This window comes from Bactrocera tryoni, chromosome 3 (genome assembly GCF_016617805.1).
Source record: "Bactrocera tryoni isolate S06 chromosome 3, CSIRO_BtryS06_freeze2, whole genome shotgun sequence".
Lineage (NCBI taxonomy): Eukaryota > Metazoa > Arthropoda > Insecta > Diptera > Tephritidae > Bactrocera > Bactrocera tryoni.
Window position 1 is genome coordinate 41374114 of NC_052501.1, and position 22378 is coordinate 41396491.

The window sequence follows — 22378 nt, forward strand, 5'->3', positions numbered from 1 at the left end:
GGCACTGAAGAAATGGATTAATGCCAAAGCTGTCTGCGTCCCATTAAAACACGGGCAAACCTCAGGGTAAGTTCCCCATTCGTCATCATTATATTGGTGCGATCGGTCTCTGTTTGCGTTAGTCGACTGTGAACGCACTACCTCATAAGGGCGTGAGTTGACGATCGTCTTGGCCTCGTAATAGTGGCAACCTTACGACCGTAAAAGGTCCTTGTGTTGGATAGAGGCTCTGGGTGTACACCCATAAAAACATGAAACAAGGAAGCGAGAAGGTCAGACCCGACGTCGATGGATAGTACATATATCTCGAGTGGGACACCGAAAAGGTTGATGGCAAAGCCGAGCGAAAATGGCTTACCTCCACAAGCAGAGAGGGCGTCCAACTTTATTCGATTATCGGTGTGGTGTGGTGCACTCCGATTTCCTTCCGATCGGCCAAACTGTCAACGGGGAATGTTATTTGAGTGTTATGCGTCGTTTGCGTGAAGCCATTCGTATAAATATGCCGGAATTATGGCTCGACAACTCTTGGTTTTTGCACCACGCTAATGCACCGTCGCATACTTCATTGATTCTTCGTGAGTTCTTCGCCAAATTTTCAACCAATATCGTGTCGCAACCACCGTTTGTCTGATTTAGCTCCGTGTGACATCGGTCTATTCAAAAAAACTCAAACGACCGCTCTGAGGAAACCGGTTTGAGTCAATCGAAGCCATTAAACGTAAACCGAGGATTTGAGGATTGCAGAAAACGTTGGCACAAGTGTATTGGGGCCAAAAGGAATTACTTTGAGGGGGATGACACAGATTATGAAGAATTTTAAAATTATGAACAAAGTCACACTATTTTTGCTCATAGTAGTATGAAAATGCTTTTAAACAAGCGGCAAATATTAAGCTGTCGAATGGGTGCGTGAATTATGTGCAGACCCCGAAAGCATTTGCATATTTATGTACATATAGATATCGGCATAATAACATCGTAGAAAAACACACATATGTAAATATGTGTGCGTGTCTGTGTGTTGTTTCAATGGACAATATTGATGGGCAGAAGAGCAGCAAATAAATCATTCAACTATACGAAATGATATACTCGTGCCCAGCGAAGAAAAAAAGGATAAAGCTCAAAGTAAAATGCAAAAGCGTTTGTTCGTTCTGCTTCCTTTATTTCGGCATTCTTATTCTTCATAATCTTTTTGGAGAGCAATTCAAGTTAGCACACACGGTTCAGTGCAATTCAATGCGTTGTTGTTGTCTCTCCGTAAGATATGATGTTTGATGCCACGGTGTGTTCATGAATGCGCCCATATGCACACAGACATGTGAATATTATGCGTATGTATTGGTGTCAAATGCCATGTGATGTGCATTTAAGTGCGAGTCTTGCCTTCAATAACATAATCATTTCATCTACGCCCAAGTGCTGCTGCTTCATTGTCGCTCGAGTCACACACACACATAGACAATTCAGTATGTGCTTGCATACATCAATAAGAATGCCTCGGCGTAATGCATAAACATACTTCTAGGCGCTTAGATGAGAAGTACATATGTGCAAACAGAAGATAAAGGGAGCTGAAATATATTGGACAAGTGAATTTCTTTATTATACAACAGGACAAACATTTTTGTAGTGTGTGCGAGTGAATATATGTCTGTGTGTGTGATGCGTGCATGTGGAGCGAGTGAACTTTAACCATTCGAGCGTGTAAATTGCAAATTTAGAAAGCCCGTTTCTGAGCGCGTTTGAGCTGTTTAGGTTTATGAATAATTTATGCCGTCAGAATTTTGGCAACTTTATTTGATCACACCGAGATTGCCGCCAATATTCGAATCGCATGTATTTCATATATATAAATTCGCACTCAACATCCTAAAAGCCTTTTTGCAATACAATATTTCTCAAATTTTGTTTACGAAAATTATTAGGGATGAGACAATGCGATTTCTGGCTTTCTGTTCGTGTATCGAATCGCTAACTAGAGTAGGAATTTAAATAATATGAAATATATTGTGCAAGCCAACTCAATGCGTTTGATCAATAACAAAGGGGAAACCCTTAAAGGTGGTTAAGGTGATATATCATCTGATCAAATTTCAACCGGACTGAAAAACCATACATTTTTGCGTATTTTCTTACAAGTTGCCTTCAATACAGTCAGAGCTAATACTGTCATACCAAGACACTTGTTATAAGCTTCGGCTAGAATGCCTTTCTACGTTGTCAATCATCTCTTTTCCGACCTCTACTAAACGTCGTTTTTGGAAAAAGTCCAGATCTTTTGGTACGAGTTTTGCATTGACATTGACTATTACCCAAAACCAAAATGGGTTGAGTCAATAATGCCAGGTGTAACGGTATGAAACGAGCGTTTTCTTTAATTTAAATTTAAATGAGAAAGTAAAAAAAAATTATCCAAAGCATTGACCCTTGCCTTTGACACATTTTGAACACCTTTCTGGAAATTTGTGCTTACCATGACAATAGAAATGCTCTTTTTTTTTTTTAAACAAGCCAATCAGACATCCAATTTTCGACTTCTGTTTAGGAATCGAAGTGCTGCTCAGCAAATGCATGTCCCATCGATGAAAACAAATGGTAATCGGAAGCGGCCAAGTCTGGTGAATACGGCGGATGGGGTAGCAGCTTCAAGCCAAGTACTTTGATTGTATCCTGAACCGATTTTGCTTTGTGTGCAGGTGCATTGTCGTGTAACAAAATCCGTGTCTTTTGACCCATTCTGGTCGTTGTTCGATCAATGCATGGTTCAAATTGATCATTTGTTGTCTGTAGCGATTATTATTAATAGTTTCACCTGGTTTTAGAAGCTCCTGATATACCTTCTGATTTCAACGAACACAGAGCATTGCCTTCTTACCGAATCGAACTGTTTTTGCAGTCGATCTTGATGGTTATACCGGGGGGGCCTTGGGTTATTCTCTGTTTAGGATGGTCTTCCATGTTCTTCATTTCTCACATCATCAGATTGTGCTTGTAAATTGCTGTCCAATGTCTCTTTAAGTTGGAGCATCGGTAGTAGTGGAAGATGTCCCTTCTCAGTCGGCTGAAGACTGGATATTCGCAAGGATAATGTTGGAATACCTCTTCATCATCCACGCATGCTCTGTATTCCACCGAATCCCTTTTACCAATTTTCTAAAGGTCGGATCTCAAGGGTATGTGCTCTAAAATGAAGAAGCTTTTTTGGTGTGTCCACCATCAACACTACCCCAATGTAACTTTGTGGTATGCGCTGTGTTCCTAGTGTTCCTAGACCCGAGGTATTTTTCTAAGTCCCATTTCTTTAAATAACCCTTGACGGAGCTGATTATTACTGGCGATGAGTCTAGGATTTATGTTTTCGACCCGGAAACAGACAATCAATCAGCCGAGTATCATGGCAAAGAAAAGCCGAAGCCGAAAACCCCACGTCAAAGCAGTTCAAAAAGCAAGGTTATGTTGACAGTTTTCTTCGATTATCGAGGTGTTGCGCACACCGAATTCCTTCCGACCGGCCAAACTGTACATACACAAGGAATACTATCTGTGTGTTATGCGTCGTTTGTGCGAAGCTATTCGTATTTTTGCATCACGATTTTGCACCGTCGCATACTGCATTGATTCTTCCCGAGTTTTTCGCCACATTTTTAACCAATATCGTACCCCAACCACCGTATTCGCCTGATTTAGCTCCGTGTGCCTACTGTCTATTCAGCAAACTCGAACGACCGCTCTGGGAAAAACGTTTTGAGTCAATAGAAGACATTAACCATGAATTGCTAGGCGCATTGGAGGCTATTCCGGAAATTGATTTTAACAACTGTTTCGCGGATCGGAAAAGACGTTGACACAAGTGCATAGGGGCCAAAGGGGGTTTACTTTGAGGGGGACAACATAGATTTTGAAGAATAAATTAAGAATTGTAAAATTATGAACAAAATCTTACTATTTTTTCCTCTTAATAGTATAATTAGTATGTCACATTCGAATTTGTGTAGTAAATCTGTCGATAAAAATATTTCCAAATCGAAACCAGTTTCATAGTACATTGTAAGTTATTCTGTGTAATTTCGCCAGAAATAATATACCAATTTAATAAAAAACAAAAAAAGATTCGTAAAATATTTACAAATGCATTGCCTATTTGCCGAACTCACTAATTACACAAACAATTGAAGTTGCGCTCGAATATTGGCCTCTATCGCTGCTTCGGCCAACTGAAAATGAGTGACCGAAATTCAAAAATTTATTTATTAAATTTATATACATATGTATATGTATACGTGTGTACATGTGTGTTTTCAAATATGAGCTCCGTTCGATGATTGCCCAATGCCACCACTTCCAACCACCTTTCGTCGAACCATTTGCCGCGTGTGGCCTGGGCCTGCTAAATTGTGCATTATGACCGGGTGTTTGTTGTTGGTTGGGTGTGTCACCACAATTTTCATGCATAGGGAAGTGCGTTGCAGTTATGCGAACTATTAGCGATTCGCCGAATGGAATTTAAATTAATGATTCGGCAAATACAGGCAACACATAACCAACAACAAAGGTGTTAATGGTTGCTTTCAGGTGGGAATTTAATATAGGTACATACACACATGTATATTATTTCGAGTGGGGACATTTTAAATTTTTTTTTAGGTTTTCTAGAAATCATAAAGGCTACAGTTTAATAACATATTTCCTCAAAATACATTTTAGGGCTATAATTGACAGCAATATTCTTCAAAAATATTTACAAAAAATGTTTGTCTATATTTTAGTCCAAGGCTTTAAAAGGTATACCTCGAGGCCTCAAAAAGTCACCGTCCTTTGAAGGTTGAAAAGGACTGTCTTGCTGATCATCAGAAAACATGCCCTTGGTATAGATGCGCTAAGCCTTAAAAAACGACCTATCACAAAGGCACAAAGAGTCCATTCTCCGATTTCTGAACACGTCTTTTTCTTCTTCTTTATTAATTCTTCTTTATAGCCGAGTTAACCAGCAGCGCGCCAATCGTTCATCCTCTTCGCCGTTTGACGGTAACTGAAGTTTCCAAGTGTAGCCAGGTCCTTCTACACCTGGTGTTTCCAACGGAGTGGAAGTTTTCCTCTTCCTCTACTACTCCCGGCGGGTACTGCGTCGAATATTCTCAGAGCTGGAGTGTTTACATATATGCGAACGACATGACCTAACCAACGTAGCCGCTAACTCTGTCTCTGTTTTCGAACAAATACCTCCGTAAAAATTCTACTTGACAACCACCTCAGGATTTCTCGCTAAAGTAGTACGAGAAGAAATGTGCACGCAAAGAGGCCTAAAAAACCTTTTATCCGACCAAGGATCATTGTGGTAGACGCGCCTGGATTTAAATACGACAGGGACTGTTAACTCATCACCCTAAAACACATGTTGTTGTTGTTGTAGTGGGGTTATTTAAAGATAAGTAATATTAATTGTCACAAAAGTCAACTAACCGTAGATCAGTTGTTTCGACGAGGTCGAACGTTCGTTACCACTAGCGTCGGGTCTACGTAACCGGAACGGACCCAGATTTTTTATCCGGCCGAGGACTGTCAACTCGGCTGAATTCTGCCGCTACAATAACAACAACGAGGTCTAACGTCCGTTACCACGAGCGTCGAGTCCAAGTTACATGAACTGGCGCGGACTTTGAACCAGCAAAGGAGGAGAACGTGTTTACAGCTACAAAAACGGCCGAGAAGACAGATTATAGAAACTGAGGTGTTAAATGGGTAGGCTTCGGTGGGCATGAATAATCATTGTATGTAGAAATATAATTCCAATAATAGCCGGTCCTACTTCCTTCTGAAGTTGCCGGATTTTATTCGACCAAATCATACTTTTTCGAAGAGGTAAATGGTTTTGGACTCTTAAACTCACTTTCTCTCCCTTTATTTCTCTCTCTCTCTCTCTATCTATCTTTATATATCTATCTCTACCTCTATCTGTCTATCTATCTATCTCTATCTCTCTATCTATCTCTCTCTCTCTCTTTCTCGACCTTAACTGAAACAACCGCAGCCAACAAGATCTTATTAACTTATAATAATATGAGAACATTTTTTTCTTAGTAGCTTAAATACCATTGCGAGTACAAAATTGTTTCATGAAGATTTCGACCGAATACTTCAAGAAAAGCTCTTATTTCCTTACTTTAATTCTCCCCGAGCAAAACTTAAAATTTAATATTTAATGTAAGTCCAAATAATCACATTAAACTAAACGCATTAAAGTTAAATAATTTCTTAGTATATTTAAAACCGATTGCAACCCACCCATTGGATGGGCTGACAATTGAACTACCCGAAAGTGGCTGAAATAATATAGGTCGAATTGGAAATTATGCAGAAACTTTCACTCACCTGTAAATTTGTCAATTGCAATAATTTGCTCATCCGAGCTGCTCCAAACCGATGACAATGTCAGCGGTGAATCGAAGCAAATGATGTCGCCCACAGAGAAAATCGTCTGTGGCCCACGAATACGAAGTGTAACGTAGGAGATGGGAAGCGTACATGTGAAACGCACAAAATCACCAAGCAGTTGAGAAGGAAGACGCACCCGTAAGTCGGCGCATGATATAATAGAAGCAAGCGGCCGGAGGCAGCATCAACAACAGTATTAGCAGCGGCAAACGCCAATCAGCAGCAGCCGCAGCAACCGCAACATTGGCATCAGTAACAGTTGACCGAATTGCATTTTGCATGCGACGTGAATTGACGCACAGATAAGGCACCGTTACGTACGCACAGAACGATGTGCGTAACGGTGATGTTGTTATTGTTGTTGGTGGTGTGGTGTTTAAGGCGATATTCCGATTGTAGGTGGCGAAGATGTTGCGGTTCACGGTTTCGTGTTATTTATGCGAGAGGAAAACAATGATAAGAAAAAAGTTAATAAATAATAATAAAAAAATATGAACAAATTTTTTGTTGATAATATCAAAATAAGTATAATTATTTTTATACGAGGGTTGGATCCTAAGGATATAATTTTCAAGAGCATAAAATTTTCAATTTCCGCTGTCAGATATAACCAATATATAACCATTTTATAACCAAAACTCAATTTTTTTATTATATCATTTTTTCTTCGCTTGTAAACTTATGAAACGTGATGTTACGTTATTTTGCATTTTAGATGACGAAACACTACTATGACGTATGCTGTCCGAATCGTAGGTACCACGCTTCATGTTGCTTCAAAGCGTCACTGCGTACCGTTAGGAGCTCCTTATTGTTATTATAGCAAAATATTAGGCAAACAGCCGGGGAGAGAGCGCTTGACCGAATATATTATAATTTATTTTTATTTTTTATTAATTCCAGAATTGAGAGCATGTCGATACATTTGACATATTGAATAGTATATTAAGAACGCATGACCTGAGATCCGTCTTAATAAAAAAAAAACTTGAACTTCGGTTATATCCTAGATTTATGACCCTTCTGAGTTGTATTTCTTTCCGCATAAACGAGTATAAAAGGGTTTTTATCTTAATTTTGATCGGCACGTTTAAATGGCGGCTATAGCATATAGTGGTCGGACTTCGTAGATTATAGCGTTAGCTTGACTAGAGTATTAGCCAGATTTCTTGAAGATATCTTGTCAAATAAAAAAGCTTTTCATACAAGAACATGATTTAGATTGGTAAATTTGTATGCCAAATATATCCTAGGAGTCCGATTTCGGAGGCTCCAACAAAGGAGCAGCACCTTGGGGAGAGTCAACTCATCGGCTGTCATGTGCAACGAAAAAAACTAACGAAGTCTACGAAATGGTTCAGGCCCTTCAAAGGTAGTAGAAACTCTTTTATTAATTAATCAAAGATGAGTTAAAAACCTAAGAAACGTTCAATTTCAATAGCAATAGATAGTATGAATCTAATATGTTCTTTACCCACTCTACACCAGAGAAGCGACTTTGTAGAAATGTAATGCTGAGATTTAGCTTTACTATCTTTTTCCTAGCGTAGGTTTAATAATAACACCCGTAATCAAGGGGAAGATTGTCGAATTCGTCAAGATATCGTTTCAAAATGAAGTATAAACCTTCTTGTCAAAGAACGGGCAGACATTTTCAGATTTAGGATTGGTGCCTTTTTATGATGTTAAAATCCCGTTAGTGAACAACCTTAAAATTTTGTGTGTTCATTAGCAAAGTACAGGTCTGCAACAATTTCCTCAAGTGGCTAACCAGTAGCACCTGGGTTAAGGCCACTTACAAAATAATCGCCAGCTGAAGAAGATATACACTTGTCAGAACAGCTCCATAGTGAGGCCCGCATGCCTCTGTTGGAGAAACATGGTTCAGTTTCTGTTGGGTGGTTTTTCGCAGATTAAAAAGAAGTTTCCTTTAGTGCGTCGGCGAACTTCAACAATATGTACTACTATGACCAAAAAATAGTAAGATTTGTTCATAATTTTACAATTCTTAATTGATTCTTCAAAATCTATGTCGTCCCCCTCAAAGTAACCGCCCTTGGCCACAATACACTTGTGCCAACGTCTTTCCCAATACTCGAAACTGTTGTTAAAGTCAAGAATAGCCTCAGTCCGAAATAGCTTTCATTGCGCGTACAATTCACGTTTAATGTCTGCAATTGACTCAAAACGGAGTGCACCACAACTGGATAATCAAAGAAAACTGTCAACATAACTTTAATTTTTGACCAGCTTTGACGTGGTTTTTCGGCTCCGGCTCACTTTAGCCACGATATTTAGCCGGTTAATCGTAGGTTTCGGGGTCGTAAGCCTAGATCCAAGACTCGTCGCAAGTAATAATAGTTTTCATATCAACCCGGTAGTCGGAAAGCATTGTTTCACAGACTTTAAACCGACGCTGTTTTTCGAAAAAAATGAGTAAGTTTGAAACCAATGATCTTTCAAAATAGTTTTCACTGATCCTTCCGAAATTCCATCGATATGACTAAGATTTCTGACTGTTAATCGTCGATTCATAATCGATTTCGATCAATTCCGTTATTTTATTGAAGTGTTGATCATCAGTCGCCCTGGATGTGGTTCGTCGTCAACGCGTTCTAGACCCTCCTTGACGAATGGGGCGCGCAAAATTTAAATAAAAAGTCTTACCCACCCACTAAACACTCCGCCCTTTCGTACGACTTCGTTGTTTTCTGGACCTACAGCTAAATGATTTCGGCGGTTCGTTAAAGGTGTCGTTGCTTAGTTAAAGAACCTTTAAATATCGGACTGTATATTCCTGTAATATCGGGATCCATCCTATATGGGAAGGCTTTAAACTTTTGGAACACTAAGTACGAAGTACGAATACGAAGATATGATATATTTACTCGGCTTTCACCAGCCAACTTGAGTTCTACGTCTTTCATAAATACTCATTAGGCCCTAAACGGAACAATCGTTATTAACTCGGCGTACTGTTGCTACAACGACAGCAAGAAAGCGGACTAACTCCGTCAGGGCTTATAACTTCTGCACAAGTTAGGCTTTTAGTGGTTTGGCTCTTCGGTTTAATATGATTCCGACTACGTTTTGGTTTAGTATACCCTGATTGCCATTGGATGTTCTTATATTCACGATGGACATGTGTAATTACGGAAGAAAGTGCTAACTTCTACCTAAACGGAACAAGCGTTATTAACTCGGTGTACTGTTGCTACAACGACGGCAATAGAGCGGACTAACTCCGTCAGGACTTACAATTTCTACAAAAGTTGAACTACAAATCAGTTCACTTAGTTTCACTTAATGCTTCATACTTTTTAAATCTCAAAATTTTATGAAAAATGCACTGCAACTGCATAGCCCTAACCTATATATTCGAACTTAAGACTAAAAGCGTGCAAAAAACTGAACATAAAACTCTTAAGGCAACAGCACTCACCTTAGTTGGAAACGTGTTCTTCGATTCTGCCACTGACAGCTTGATGTAATCCTCAGCATGTTTAACTCCAGTCGTATCCCTTAAGCTGATGGCAATCATGTTGTTTGTTTCACGCGGCAGATTTATCTATGTAAGCAGAAAGAGCAACATAAATAACAAATAAAATTATATAACAAAAATCATATGATACACAAACATCCATATAAACACGGTTGTATATTCATATACATATGTATGTGTATAAGTCATACGAAAAGTGCATAAAGTTTAAACCGAAAACTAAAAAATAAAAATTCTGCATAAAAATATGGGAAATGCGTTGGAAAGTTTTAGTAAAAAAAGTGCGAGCAAAATAAAATCGAGATAATATATGTAAATACTTGGCTTTGCTGCCATGCACACGCTCTCTGCACGCTCATGTGGCTGCATGGCTGACTGAGGAAGCTTCAGAAAAAAAAGGAAACTTCAAAAAAAGAAGGAATTGAGCGGAAAATAAACAACGTTAAAGCTATAGAAATGCAGACTGCGAACTATGCTGGGGCACTGCACAGCAAATGAGAACAAGCCCGGTCACACTCAGCCAAAAGCGGCTTGCATGTATGTATAGAAAATGCTGAAGCATTCCACGCTTTGCTTATACGGCTTCAAACTTTGCAAATATTTCCGCAAGAGGACAAAACGTTGTGCATTTTTATTTACAGTTTAACTTGATGCCGTTGTCATATAGAGCAAATATCCTCTTGGCTACACATATACCCAGTAGGAACATTTTGTGTGCAAAAAATTTTTATTTCATGAAATTTATGAAAACTGAGGAAGTTGAAGTTATTCTTCTGCATAACTAAAGTGGAGAGTTAAAAATTTATAAATATGCCCTGTATGGAAATTTTATTTCATGAAATTTAAGGAAATGGAGGATTAATTATTTTTCTCTATAACTAACTTTGAATTGTTTTAAAAGCTAACCATGTACCCGGTAGGAAAATTCTAGTAGGAAAAAAATTTTATTGCAAGAAATTTATGGAACCTATTTTTTTCTGTAAGCTGTGCATGAACTATTTAAAAATACAAACATATACCCAGTAGGAAAATTTTAGTTGCATCAAATGAAGATGAGGCATGGTTTCGATTTTGAGTTCAAAAATTTTCCATCACGTAAATCCAGGTCCAGGAAACGTGCCGTTTCGACGGGATCGGACCATAGGGTGAGGGGTGTCAAATGTATAGGTTTAGCTGGGCGTGCAAATAGGTGGTTAGAGTCATGCCGGGACTCGTTGCAGGATGGACATACATATATTTGGTATATCGCGTTCGATTCTGGATAGGTTGGAATTTAACTTGCTACAGTACCCAGAACGAAGCTGCACAAGGATCACTCTCCACTCTCGCGGCAACTCGAGTTCGTCATCTACAATGGGGGAGTCGGAGAAAGTGTTTATGGGTACAGTGTGAATGGCGGTCAGTGTATGTCTGAAGTTAGTTGCGTCCGAAGTCTGGTCGACATATTGTCTTATGTCGTCACCGTAGTTGAGAGGGGACCTCTTGATGCACCTACGGTTACGCTTCAACCAAGTGACTGCAGGGATGGTTTCTACGAAAACACCCACTTGGAGAGGAGAAGATAGGCTCCTTAACTGGAATCAGACAGGTCTCACTGTATAGATGTTCAATAGAAGACATCAAGAGGCACACGTTATAGACAAGAGTGCAGTATTCTGGCATGTCTGAAGCTCCCTTTCAGTGCATCCAGGCGACCATATTGGTGCGGTGTAGTTAAGATCCTGCCAGTCGATTATCTTGTATGTTGCCAACAACGTTTCTTTGTCTTTTCCCCATGTGCTGCCGGCAAGCGATCCGAGGATTTTTTGCGGCTCTGTACTTTGGCAATAATCACGGTCGTGTGAGGAAAGAAGGAGCACAGGCTGTCGAGTGTCACACTTAAAGTCTTAGAGTTATTGAACGCCGGTTCTACGTTACCGGAATTGACACGGATTTTATACAGCCAAGGGGGATCCATTTTAGATTAAGTACACCTATTTTTGTTATTATTGTTGATGTTGTCTGTCTGTCAACACAGTCCTTGGGCGGTTAAAAATCCGGGTTTATTCCGGTTACTTAGACTCGACTATCGTGGGAACGGTTGTCATTTTAGTAACGGGTAGTTGCTTGACCTCTTCACTGTTGACAAAACTTTATTTTCTTTCTGAATAACGGTAAGATTAAAAACTTTGTATATTACATTAAAAATTTGATACATACATATGTATGTATATTTACTATCAAAAGCAGGCATTCGCATTGCTTACAGGGTTTGCATATTCATAGCTTCCAGTTGGCTTTAGGAACATTTAAACACAAACTACTCTGAGAACAAGTATAATATACATACAAATTTATGCCTACATACAAATAACTGCATATTTAATAGCTAAGAGTGAGCTCTACAAACTTCAAAGCTAGGATTTAACGCTGCACACTTGCAGAATTTGCCATTTAAATTTAAATAAGTATATGGCACCGCCTTGCCAGTCTACAACACTATCTTCTACGTCATTTACTAGCGCATCAAATCGAATATGCAGTGGGCGGATTCGAGCTTATGGCAGTTTAGTTGTGCGCGCTTAACACTGGCGTCACAGAAACGTCTATCATTGTGGACAGTAGAAAGTAGTGTGGCAAGAACTTAAAAATATAAAAAAAAACAACCACATTTCCCAGAAGACCAGGAAGCAACTAACTTTGTACACATAATTGTGTGGCATATAAAGAAGAGCAGTTTCGAAATCACGCCAAAGTGTGTGAAAAAGTGCAGCAGTACTCTTATTATATAAATAAAAACTCCTAAAGCTGTTATTAACTCATGCAATATAATAATGTGACTATTTTGCAATTCAACTCACCGCAATTGTGAGGTTACTGCCGATTTGTACGTCCACAATATCCTTGCGCGACAAGTCATACTTCAAGCCATTGACATCCTCAATATTGTGGGAGAATTCATTGCCCAAATTGTCGTGTAGCGAAATTTTCAATACGAAATTCATGCCACGTGGTATTTTTGCCTCGCTTTGCTTCAAGCGCGATGTGGGGTAGGCCAAGGTAGCCAAAATATATTGTATATTCTTCACTTCAACACCAATTGGTAGGGTTTGTTCGAAGGTTTTGGCCTATAGTGGAGAAAATTGAAGTTAGTATTTTCATAATGCTTAAGAGAAGGCGGACACAAAAGACTTACAATAATCAAATCGCGTCCGAGCGTATCCTGTGTGCGCACAACACCGTCGGTGGACACCTTAACTATGCCAGTGCTATCGCTGTCCAGTTTGTATAAAACGTCATCCAAATTGGCCTTCAGTTGTAGCGTGCTGCGCGGCGCTACTAAAATCCAGTCCATTGTTATGTGCTTGGGCGACTCAAGTTCCAATACCTTGAATACTAAAAAAAAAAGTTATTGTTAAAAACAAAATCATAAATTAAAATATTTCAAGTGAAAAAAAATTAAAGAAAAACATTAATTAATTCAAATTATTAAATAATTAAAAACAGAGTAATGCAAAAAACAGTAATTAACAGTAATAGAAAAATTTATTAATTAGAAAAAAATATAGAATTAAATTAAATTTTATTTAAAAAATCAACCAATTTTTTTTACTAAATAAATTTAACATCATGCATACATATGTATGTATATTAAAGATAATAATTACCAAAAAATAAAAAATAATAATAATTAAAAAAATAATAAAAAATGATTAAATTAAATATAATATTTAAATAACATTTTAATAATAAAAAAATTTGTTAAAGAAAATAATAATTACAAAAATTAATTAAAAATTTAAAAATGTATTTAAAATATTAAGAAAAATTAATAAAGAATAATAATTAGGAAAATGTTAAACGAAATTTATTTTAAACCATTAATTTTAAGAAAGTATAAAAACCCTAATTAAGAAAAAAATAATTTAAAATACGTTATTAAAAAAGTAATTACAAAAGTAATTAAAAAATAATAATATAATGTAAATTACTTAAAAAGTTTTTAAATAAAAAAATTTAAAAAGATATACTAAATAAAAAATATAAAAATATATTTAAAAATAGTATATTTAAAAAATTAGAGAAATAATTATTTAAAAATTATTTTAAAAAACAATAAAAAAATAACAAATTCGAAACAAGTAATAAAAAAGAATTATTATTAATTTCAAAAATAAAAACAAAATTAAAATTTTATTTAAAATACTTTAAATGATTAAATAAAAAACTTAAGAAAAAATTAAATAAAAAATAATAATTAATAAAAAAATATTTAAAAAAATATTAAATAAAAAAAGTATTTAAAATAACTATATGTATATTAAGAAATAACAAAATAAAGTTAAAATTTTTGAAATTAATTTTATTAATAAAATTAGTAAAATTTTTGTTTTAAATAAATACATTTAAAAATGCATATGTATGAATTTTTAAAAAATTGAGAAAATATTATAATAATATTTAACAAAATTAAGATAAATTTTATTAAAAAAATATTAGTAAAAAAAATGTATGAAAAACAAATAATAAAATAAACCAAATTATTTAAAAATACCTAAAATATAAAAAATACTTAATTTAAAAGAATTAAAAGTAAATAAATTAAAAATAATAATAATTAAGAAAAATTCAATTAAACACAATTTATTTTTAGAAAATTATTAAAAAAAAACTTAACTAAAGTAAATGAAAAATTTAGTTAAAAATATATAAAAAAAAATTAATTAAAAAAACAAAAAAAATGTATTTAAAAAAATTTTCAAAAATTAATTAAAAACAGAATTAAGAAAAAAACATTTAAAAATAAATAAATTACAAAAAACAATTTAAACACAATTAAAAAAAAAATAAATAAAAATAAAATGAAAAAATGTAAAAATCGAATATTTAATACAATATGTGTGTATGCATGTTTCACTTACCCACAACTTCCACCGAGTTCGTTATTTTTTGACCAGTTGATAACTCGACTGTGGCCTGTATTTTAACCTTTCCGGGATTTAATGCCTTGACACGCACTGATATCAGATCCGTGGTATCGTATTCAACTCCTACATTGCAAGGGAGGGAAAAATTACTTTTAATAATAACTTGCAAATGCGGCTGCTAAGCGCTAAGAACTTTATTTATTGCATAAAATTGTCAGTTTCGTATCTGTGCCTGAACGCAAGCTCTATCAAGCAGGCTCATCAGAAAACATCAATGATTTTCTGCGAATATTTTGTGAACATCATTTGTAGCTTTCCAAAAAGATATCGTATCGAAATATTCGCACCAATTTACTTACAATTGCCAAGGATGTTACTAAACACCTTGAACAACAAACGCATGCTAAAACCCTTTAGGCACACTTATATACAAGCATGCATATACAGTTATATGTACTTTACGCCCATTTACATACCTGAATCCGCAAATACATTGTAAATGTCCACCACATCCGGTTGATTTGTTGCCCAAGTCACACGCATATTCTCCAAAGTGCCCAACACCATGGGCGAGAGATCAGGCACACCTGCAATTATTTACATTTATATGCACACATACATTAGCAACGCTTATCTACCAGGCAGACAATGCCCAACGGGAATATACATACATATATGATATGATATATTTGTATGATATAGGAATATATACAAAAGTGGTAACTGGCTACTAACCCCACACAGCGGCCGGCATCACTGCACCGCTACGTATGCGCACTAACGGTGTCTTCACTTGTATATTCACAAACGGTACGACATGCACTTCCACTGTGTCAGCGGATATGACCACTTCTTTGCCATTTCCGGGATTTGTCATAATGCATTTACCGGTGATTTTGGTTGTGCCCAGCTTATGCGCCGTAACAATAGCCGACTCCATTGCTGCAATTGTTAAGTGATAAGGTCATAGATTATGGCATGTAACAAATGCATGCATAAAAGTCAAGTACGAACAGGGTTGCACAAACTTACAAATAACTTTTCTGTCATGCACATAATAGACAATGTTGACATCCGGTTGTGGTCCACCGTGGTAGTAAATTTGTAGACTGGAACCCACTACCAGTGTGGAATTGCGTGGATAAAGCCGTAGTGGTGGGAATACCTGTGGATGATGTTGATGATGAGAACAGTGCAAAAGGAAACAGCAATGTATGTTAATCAGTGGAGGAAAGGGAAAATGTCTGCGTATGTACCTGCACATTGACTGGTTCACTGCCAACCTTCAAATCTTCGCTTCCGGCTGTAAAGACAATTTTCGTCTCACCAAGGTTATTGCCCGTTATGATGTATCTAAATGGTGTGGGATAATAAACTTTTAAATTAAAGTATCGGCTTTTAATTATTTTTTGTGCAAATTTACTTGATTTCGCCTATCTGCAGATCGTGTTGCTCGCCCAAGCTTACACTGAGTATGTCCGCATTAAATATCTCCTCGGACAATTCGTACATATGCAAGTTGAAGGGATCGATTTGCAACAAATTGTCATTGGAGTCGTAGAGCTTCACGATGGCTTCGATGGATTTTGTGCGCTCAACACGATCGGGTGCTTCAACGCGAATAGAGCCGATCGTAACAACCGATATTGAGAGATGCGCTGCTTCGGTCATTAGACAACGATCGATAACCTCGAGACGAGCCTGCAAAAACAACAACATCATGCATATTAATTAAGTGATAAAACCACAATATTAAAAAAATATTATTAAAAAATAATAATATTTAAATGTTGAAAAATAGTAATAGCGTAGTTATGAAAAATTAAGGTACAACAAAAATATAGTAAATAATAAAAAAATAAATCTTAAATTAATTATTTATTACATTAAATTAACTATCAAATTAAAAAAAAAAAATAATAAAAATAAAATACATACATAAATATATTTAAATATATATACACAAAAATATTAAAAACAAAAAGATAGTAAATTATGAAAAAAACCATAAATTTACAAAAACAAAATATAAATACCAGGAATTAAATGATAAGGAAAAAAGGAAAAATTTAATTTGTACAGGCAGGCGTCGTCCTGCGTGAAATTATGTGTTTTAAAAAGAAAATAAAGTTTAATTTATATTGTGTTAAAAATTATTTATTTGCGATTTTCCACATTTTTATTTCAATGTAGCGTAGTTTGTTTCGGTGCGTAAATGTACAGAGAGGATGGTTTTCCAACTTGTTAACGCGCAACGTATAGCTGGCCGTGTGAAAAACATGGCATTTCCAGATTTATGTCACACACTTCTAGCGACTATCCTTGTGTCCGGTTGATTGCCATCTCAAATGCAATTTTCCCTGGAAACTGAATAGGTTTAACTGATATGACAAATCGTTGGAACCAAAGAAATTCGTAGAACCAAGCATTCTGCCCCATTGTATTCGATAGATGCGTCACAATCAATCGGGTTCCATTATACAGTTTCGGCGCATGAGGATTGGGAAATATAATAATGACAGATCCAACTTTGAGACGCAAATGATGTGCCGGTATACCAAGCCTCTCCAAAGAATTGCATACTGCAATACTCAACATTGATATGAGTTTTGAATGTAAATTAGACGATAATGGCGAATATGGTACAATCCATGTGTTGTCAACTTCGTTATTCACACCTCTAAATTGAATGCTGAATGTTCTGCCATTGTCGTCTGGTGAGCGAGACCGATACAATGGATATCTATCATTTCCAGTTTGCGTTTCCGAAAGAAAAGCACGGGGATAGTGTTTGGTGCATTTATTGTCAGACATACGCACCGATGTGCGATTGTGATGTCCACAAGGTCCATAAACCAGATTGGTTTTCACCACTTCGTATAATTCTGGATCTATCTCTGGTCAGGAATTTCCGTTGAAATGGTTTCATCAATTTGATCTGGTGTAACCACCATTCACCATCCTAAGAAGAATGTGTGCGTGCGGCAAATCTCTTTTTTGCTACTCAACAGAATACATTAAAATTAAAAAATTAAAATTACGCTGGTAAGTCCGTTAAAAATGAACATTTTCTCATTTTTTTTACAAACCATCCTCACTGGATATTCTTCAAAGTGGTTCAGGCCATTTTTCATTTCATGTAATGGTTTAGTCAAGTTGGTCTATAAACTTATTTTTATATCATCTTATATATATATTTATGCAATGTGTTGTGATATCATGCCATGCGATGTGACATCACGTCACTAATGGGAAATAGAAAAGGGCTGTTTTTAGTACTCCGGGTATTTTCTCGGCAATTATTCGATTTTTTCTCGCCTTTTAAACCTTTCCTAGATCTCCACGAACATTTCAAGACTAAGATAAGATAAATCCGTTCAGCCGTCCTCGAGTTTTAGTGAGACAAACGAACAGCAATTCATTTATATATACATAATATATATTAATATTAATAAATAATCTTGAAAATATTAAAATAATTGCTAATTTAAAAACCAGAAAAAAACATTAACTTCGGTTGTACCAAATACCCTTCTAAATAAAAAAAGTTTCCTGACAAACACTTGGTTTTGATCGTACTTTTTGTATAGCAGCTATATGCTATAGTTTCCGATATCGGCGGCTCCGACAAATCAACTGCCGCTTGGGAAAGAAAGGGCGTGTGCAAAATTTCAGATCGACATCTCAAAAACAATGGGACTAGTTCGCGTATATAATAGGTTGTCAAAAAAGTCTTACGGTATTTTCGCTAGTTGGCGCTGAAAGCGCGTTGTTCTAGTTTTATTTGTCGCATCGGGTCATGCTATACCTTTTTGGAAAGCTCATTTCACGCGCTAACACGTGTTTGATTGATTGTCGTCTCTTTTAAGTCGTTCGTGAGTTATAGCATCGCAAACATGGAGCAAAATAAAGAGCATCTCAAGCCGCCAATAAAATTTGTGCAGTTTATGGACCCGATACAGTTTCCATTTCCACCGCACAACGATGGTTTCAACGTTTTCGTTCTGGTGTAGAGGTGGTCGAAGATGCGCCACGCTCCGGAAGGCCTGTCGTCGAAAATTTCGATAAAATCGCTGAATTGGTCGAAAGAGACCTGCATAGTAGCAGCCGTAGCACCGGTCAAGAGCAAAAATCAAATTCAATAAAAATACCGCAAGACTTTTTTGACAAGCCATTACATACGGATATGGCGAAATCGACTCAGCTCGCCATGCTGATCATATATATACGTATAGTATAGATGTTTTTTAGGGTATGCGACGTTTCCTTCTGAGTGTTACAAACTTCCTAGCAACTTAATATACACTGTACAGGGTAAAAAACAATAAGCAAAATTTACTCACATGTCCCACACGCAACGGTGTAATTACAAGCTCCTTCTCCTTGGCGTCATATTCCACACTCACAACGTTTTGGTCATATAACTCAAAATCGTAGAATCCACTGCCCTGAGTAATTGGTATGCGTTCACGTCGATTCTTGGCCATAAAAATGCTCACATGATCGCTGGGGAAAAGTGTGCTGTTCACAGCCATAAAGCGTATTTCGTTCTCTATAACTGGTGTATACATCTCACCTGTCTTGGCCTGAAAAATATTTTTTTAATTAACAACAAAACTTAATAGTGCTGCAAAAACATTAGAACTTACATTCTTCACAGCGAAATTTGGTTCTTCCGGATAAATGTTATGTTTTTTCAGTACCGTTGCATCATAACGCGTTACTATGCCTTTGATACGGAAATTTTGTGCCACATTCGCTATGGTGGTGATGAGCACATCGCGTGCGGGCAAGCGCACACCCTCATACAGTTCTTCTTCTGTACGACGATAATGCATTATGGCATCCTTTTGGTAGCGCTCGTCGCCGGCGTTGAACTCCCAGTCAATAAACAGCGAAGTGATATTCATCAATTTGCGATTTTTCGAATCTTGCACCTCAATTTCGATTTCGAACTTGTCATCACGCTCTTTTATGTGCAATAATGAATTTTTCACCTCCATTGGGCACGAAGTACGCAACTGCTCAGTAGCATACAGATTAAGGAAACGTGGCTTCACACAATGTATTGTGGTGGCAAAGTTCGAAATATACGGTTGGAAATTGGAGTTGCTCAAAACGTTGTGTATATTGAAACTTAATGTGGTTTTGCCAATTTTCAGGCACATCACATTGAAGACATGCATGGGCTCTTGAGTGTCGTAGTTCATTTCGCTAACCTGAGCAACGGCACTATCGTATTCCACCGATTTGGTTAACTCACTTTCTAAAGTAAACATTTTTTGTGGACCATTCTCATAGATTACGTTACGTGACGCACCAATTGGCAACACGACTTCATTAGCGCTGGGATTTAACACTGCAAGCGGTTCGAACACACTTAATGTCACTTCATCTTTGAGCACACGATCTTGGAATTTGTAAGATATGCGCAAATTAGTTAGGCCAACAGCAGTACTGCGTAGATGCACAACTTGGCAGGCGTCATTGAACATTTGTGTGGTCTGCTCATTCGTGTCCACTTGAAATATCTTGTTGGAAAACTCAAAATCGAAGACGAGATTTTCGCAACGTGTGTAGGGCACAAGCGTTTGATTTACTTTTGCATACACGGCTACATGTAGACGCACATAATCTTTTAGCGCAGTTTCAAAGTTATATTGTATGATTTCCAATTTAAAGGGCGGCACAAAATAAACATCCGCTTGGCGCGTTATTTTCGGATTCTTCGAAAGTGCCACCCTAACGCTGGCATGTGTGGCGAGTGAAGTGCCTTCTTCCAGCATATCCGTTTGCGTACGCTTACCATCTGTGTGACGTATAACCGTGGTGGCAAGGCCGGTTTGTGAAATATGTAGAGTGCGTTGGTTTTGCGAATGCCAGGTGTATTGTCCATCGCCACCTCGTGCGTGGAATTGTATTTTTTGCACTTTGGACACATTTGGATCGAAAGGTAGCACCACTTTACTGGGTGAAAGCAGCAGTTCACTATGTATTTGCAACTCTGCTTGGGCAGTCAGCTGTAAAAGTGAACCGGGGTTAGAAATAAATTAAGTTAAAACTAACTTAAAACACATACCTCTTTAAAGTAACCATAGACTGGCGAAATGCCCTGACGTATCGCTTCACCATATATGCGACTACCATTTTTATTTTTCTGTATTACATAATAGAGCACCTCATCGAATTCCGATTGCATGGTATATTGTGAGCCTAATGTGATCTTTTTGTCATCGCTAAAATAATAAAAGTGAAATTCAAAAATTGTTTTAAGCACAGGAAAAAATTTTAAATTCGGCTTCACCGAAGTTCATAGGTATATTTTTATAGCATAAAAGAGTATAAAAAGATCTTTGTCTTTTTATTTCGAGCATAAACCCTTTTCAGGGTACAAAAACAAACACAATTATACCGTGTGTACAAATCCAGCGCTATTTCATGCTTCTCTCCCTCTACTGTTATCCAATTGTTGTGCGGCAATAGACTAAGGCCCAAACGTACAGGCTCAGCAACGGTTACGCGAGCACTAGGTGTTGAAGCTTTTACGATCGCGCTATCTAAATTACTGTTTTCCTCGTCGATGGGGGCATTACGATCACGCAAAACCACTGTTGTTGTGCCAAGCTTCAAAGCGGTTATGCTGGTGCCTTTTATTGTAGCCACATTAGTATTTTCAATTTCCAGGAAATATTGGTCATTTAAAGAAATCTCTTGAAGCTTGCCCTTTTTCAACTGTAGTATGCGGAAATTAATTTTATCACCAGTTAGCAGATGTACATCCGATGGCTCGAGTATGATATTAGCAAGCACATTAATATAAACTTCCATTTTTGGCACATGACTGTACTCGGGGTGAGGTATGCTTATGGTTACCTAGAAGAAATATAATATAAGTGACAAAGGTGTTAATTACATATATTGGTGTAGCATACCTTAGCAGTGCCCGTGTTGATACCCTCCAGCAACACCATGTAACCTTTCATACGTTGTGCCTCGAATTTTTCCAATGCGGGTGGTACCGCATGGTAAGGGCTTTCGCCAAATGTTAGGAACCTTAAAGCTGGTGCAAAATTTTTACTTCCACTACGTCCACCCAAAGAAGAGATTAGCCAGCTAAATTCAATTCCCTCCAAAGTAGTAAACTCATTGCCTTGAGAGTCTTCAGCACGCAATTCGAAGGTTTCCGGAGCTTCTTCAAGAAACAGTTGTCGGGTGGTTGTGCGCACACCCAATTTGTCGATAACATCAAGTATGACATCACAACGCAGCGATTCGCCAGTAGTAAGATCCTCTGCCAAAACAATGGCTGCATTGTGTCGACGTTCGCGTGTTAACACTGTCACTGTTGCACGATATGAGCATTCACTTTCTACATCTTCATATAATGGGGTAATAAGTATTAAATCTTGCCGGGATGATGTCCTGAAAAGATATGTTATTAATGTAACAGTTCGGCGTGGAGCAGCTGTGCGCGAAATATTGCCAGTTGAGGTTAGATCTGACGCATTTCTGGCGCCAACTATATGAAAGA

The 22378-nt window shown here is 37.1% G+C and overlaps 1 protein-coding gene across 1 annotated transcript in view; it reads right to left on the reverse strand.

Moving 5' to 3' along the window:
• Positions 1 to 22378, reverse strand: part of LOC120771522 (nuclear pore membrane glycoprotein 210) — a 122770-nt gene that overhangs the window by 100218 nt on the left and 174 nt on the right. Inside the window, exons 2-16 of the mRNA XM_040099580.1 lie at positions 21780 to 22269; positions 21260 to 21720; positions 20927 to 21083; positions 19497 to 20867; positions 19191 to 19433; positions 16271 to 16548; positions 16104 to 16200; positions 15880 to 16012; positions 15583 to 15789; positions 15324 to 15434; positions 14842 to 14970; positions 13116 to 13315; positions 12781 to 13047; positions 9881 to 10006; positions 6376 to 6481 (exon numbers count right to left, since the gene is read on the reverse strand). Coding sequence (XP_039955514.1) covers positions 6376 to 6481; positions 9881 to 10006; positions 12781 to 13047; positions 13116 to 13315; positions 14842 to 14970; positions 15324 to 15434; positions 15583 to 15789; positions 15880 to 16012; positions 16104 to 16200; positions 16271 to 16548; positions 19191 to 19433; positions 19497 to 20867; positions 20927 to 21083; positions 21260 to 21720; positions 21780 to 22269 — 4376 coding nt within the window. The remainder of the gene's footprint in view (positions 1 to 6375; positions 6482 to 9880; positions 10007 to 12780; positions 13048 to 13115; positions 13316 to 14841; positions 14971 to 15323; positions 15435 to 15582; positions 15790 to 15879; positions 16013 to 16103; positions 16201 to 16270; positions 16549 to 19190; positions 19434 to 19496; positions 20868 to 20926; positions 21084 to 21259; positions 21721 to 21779; positions 22270 to 22378) is intronic.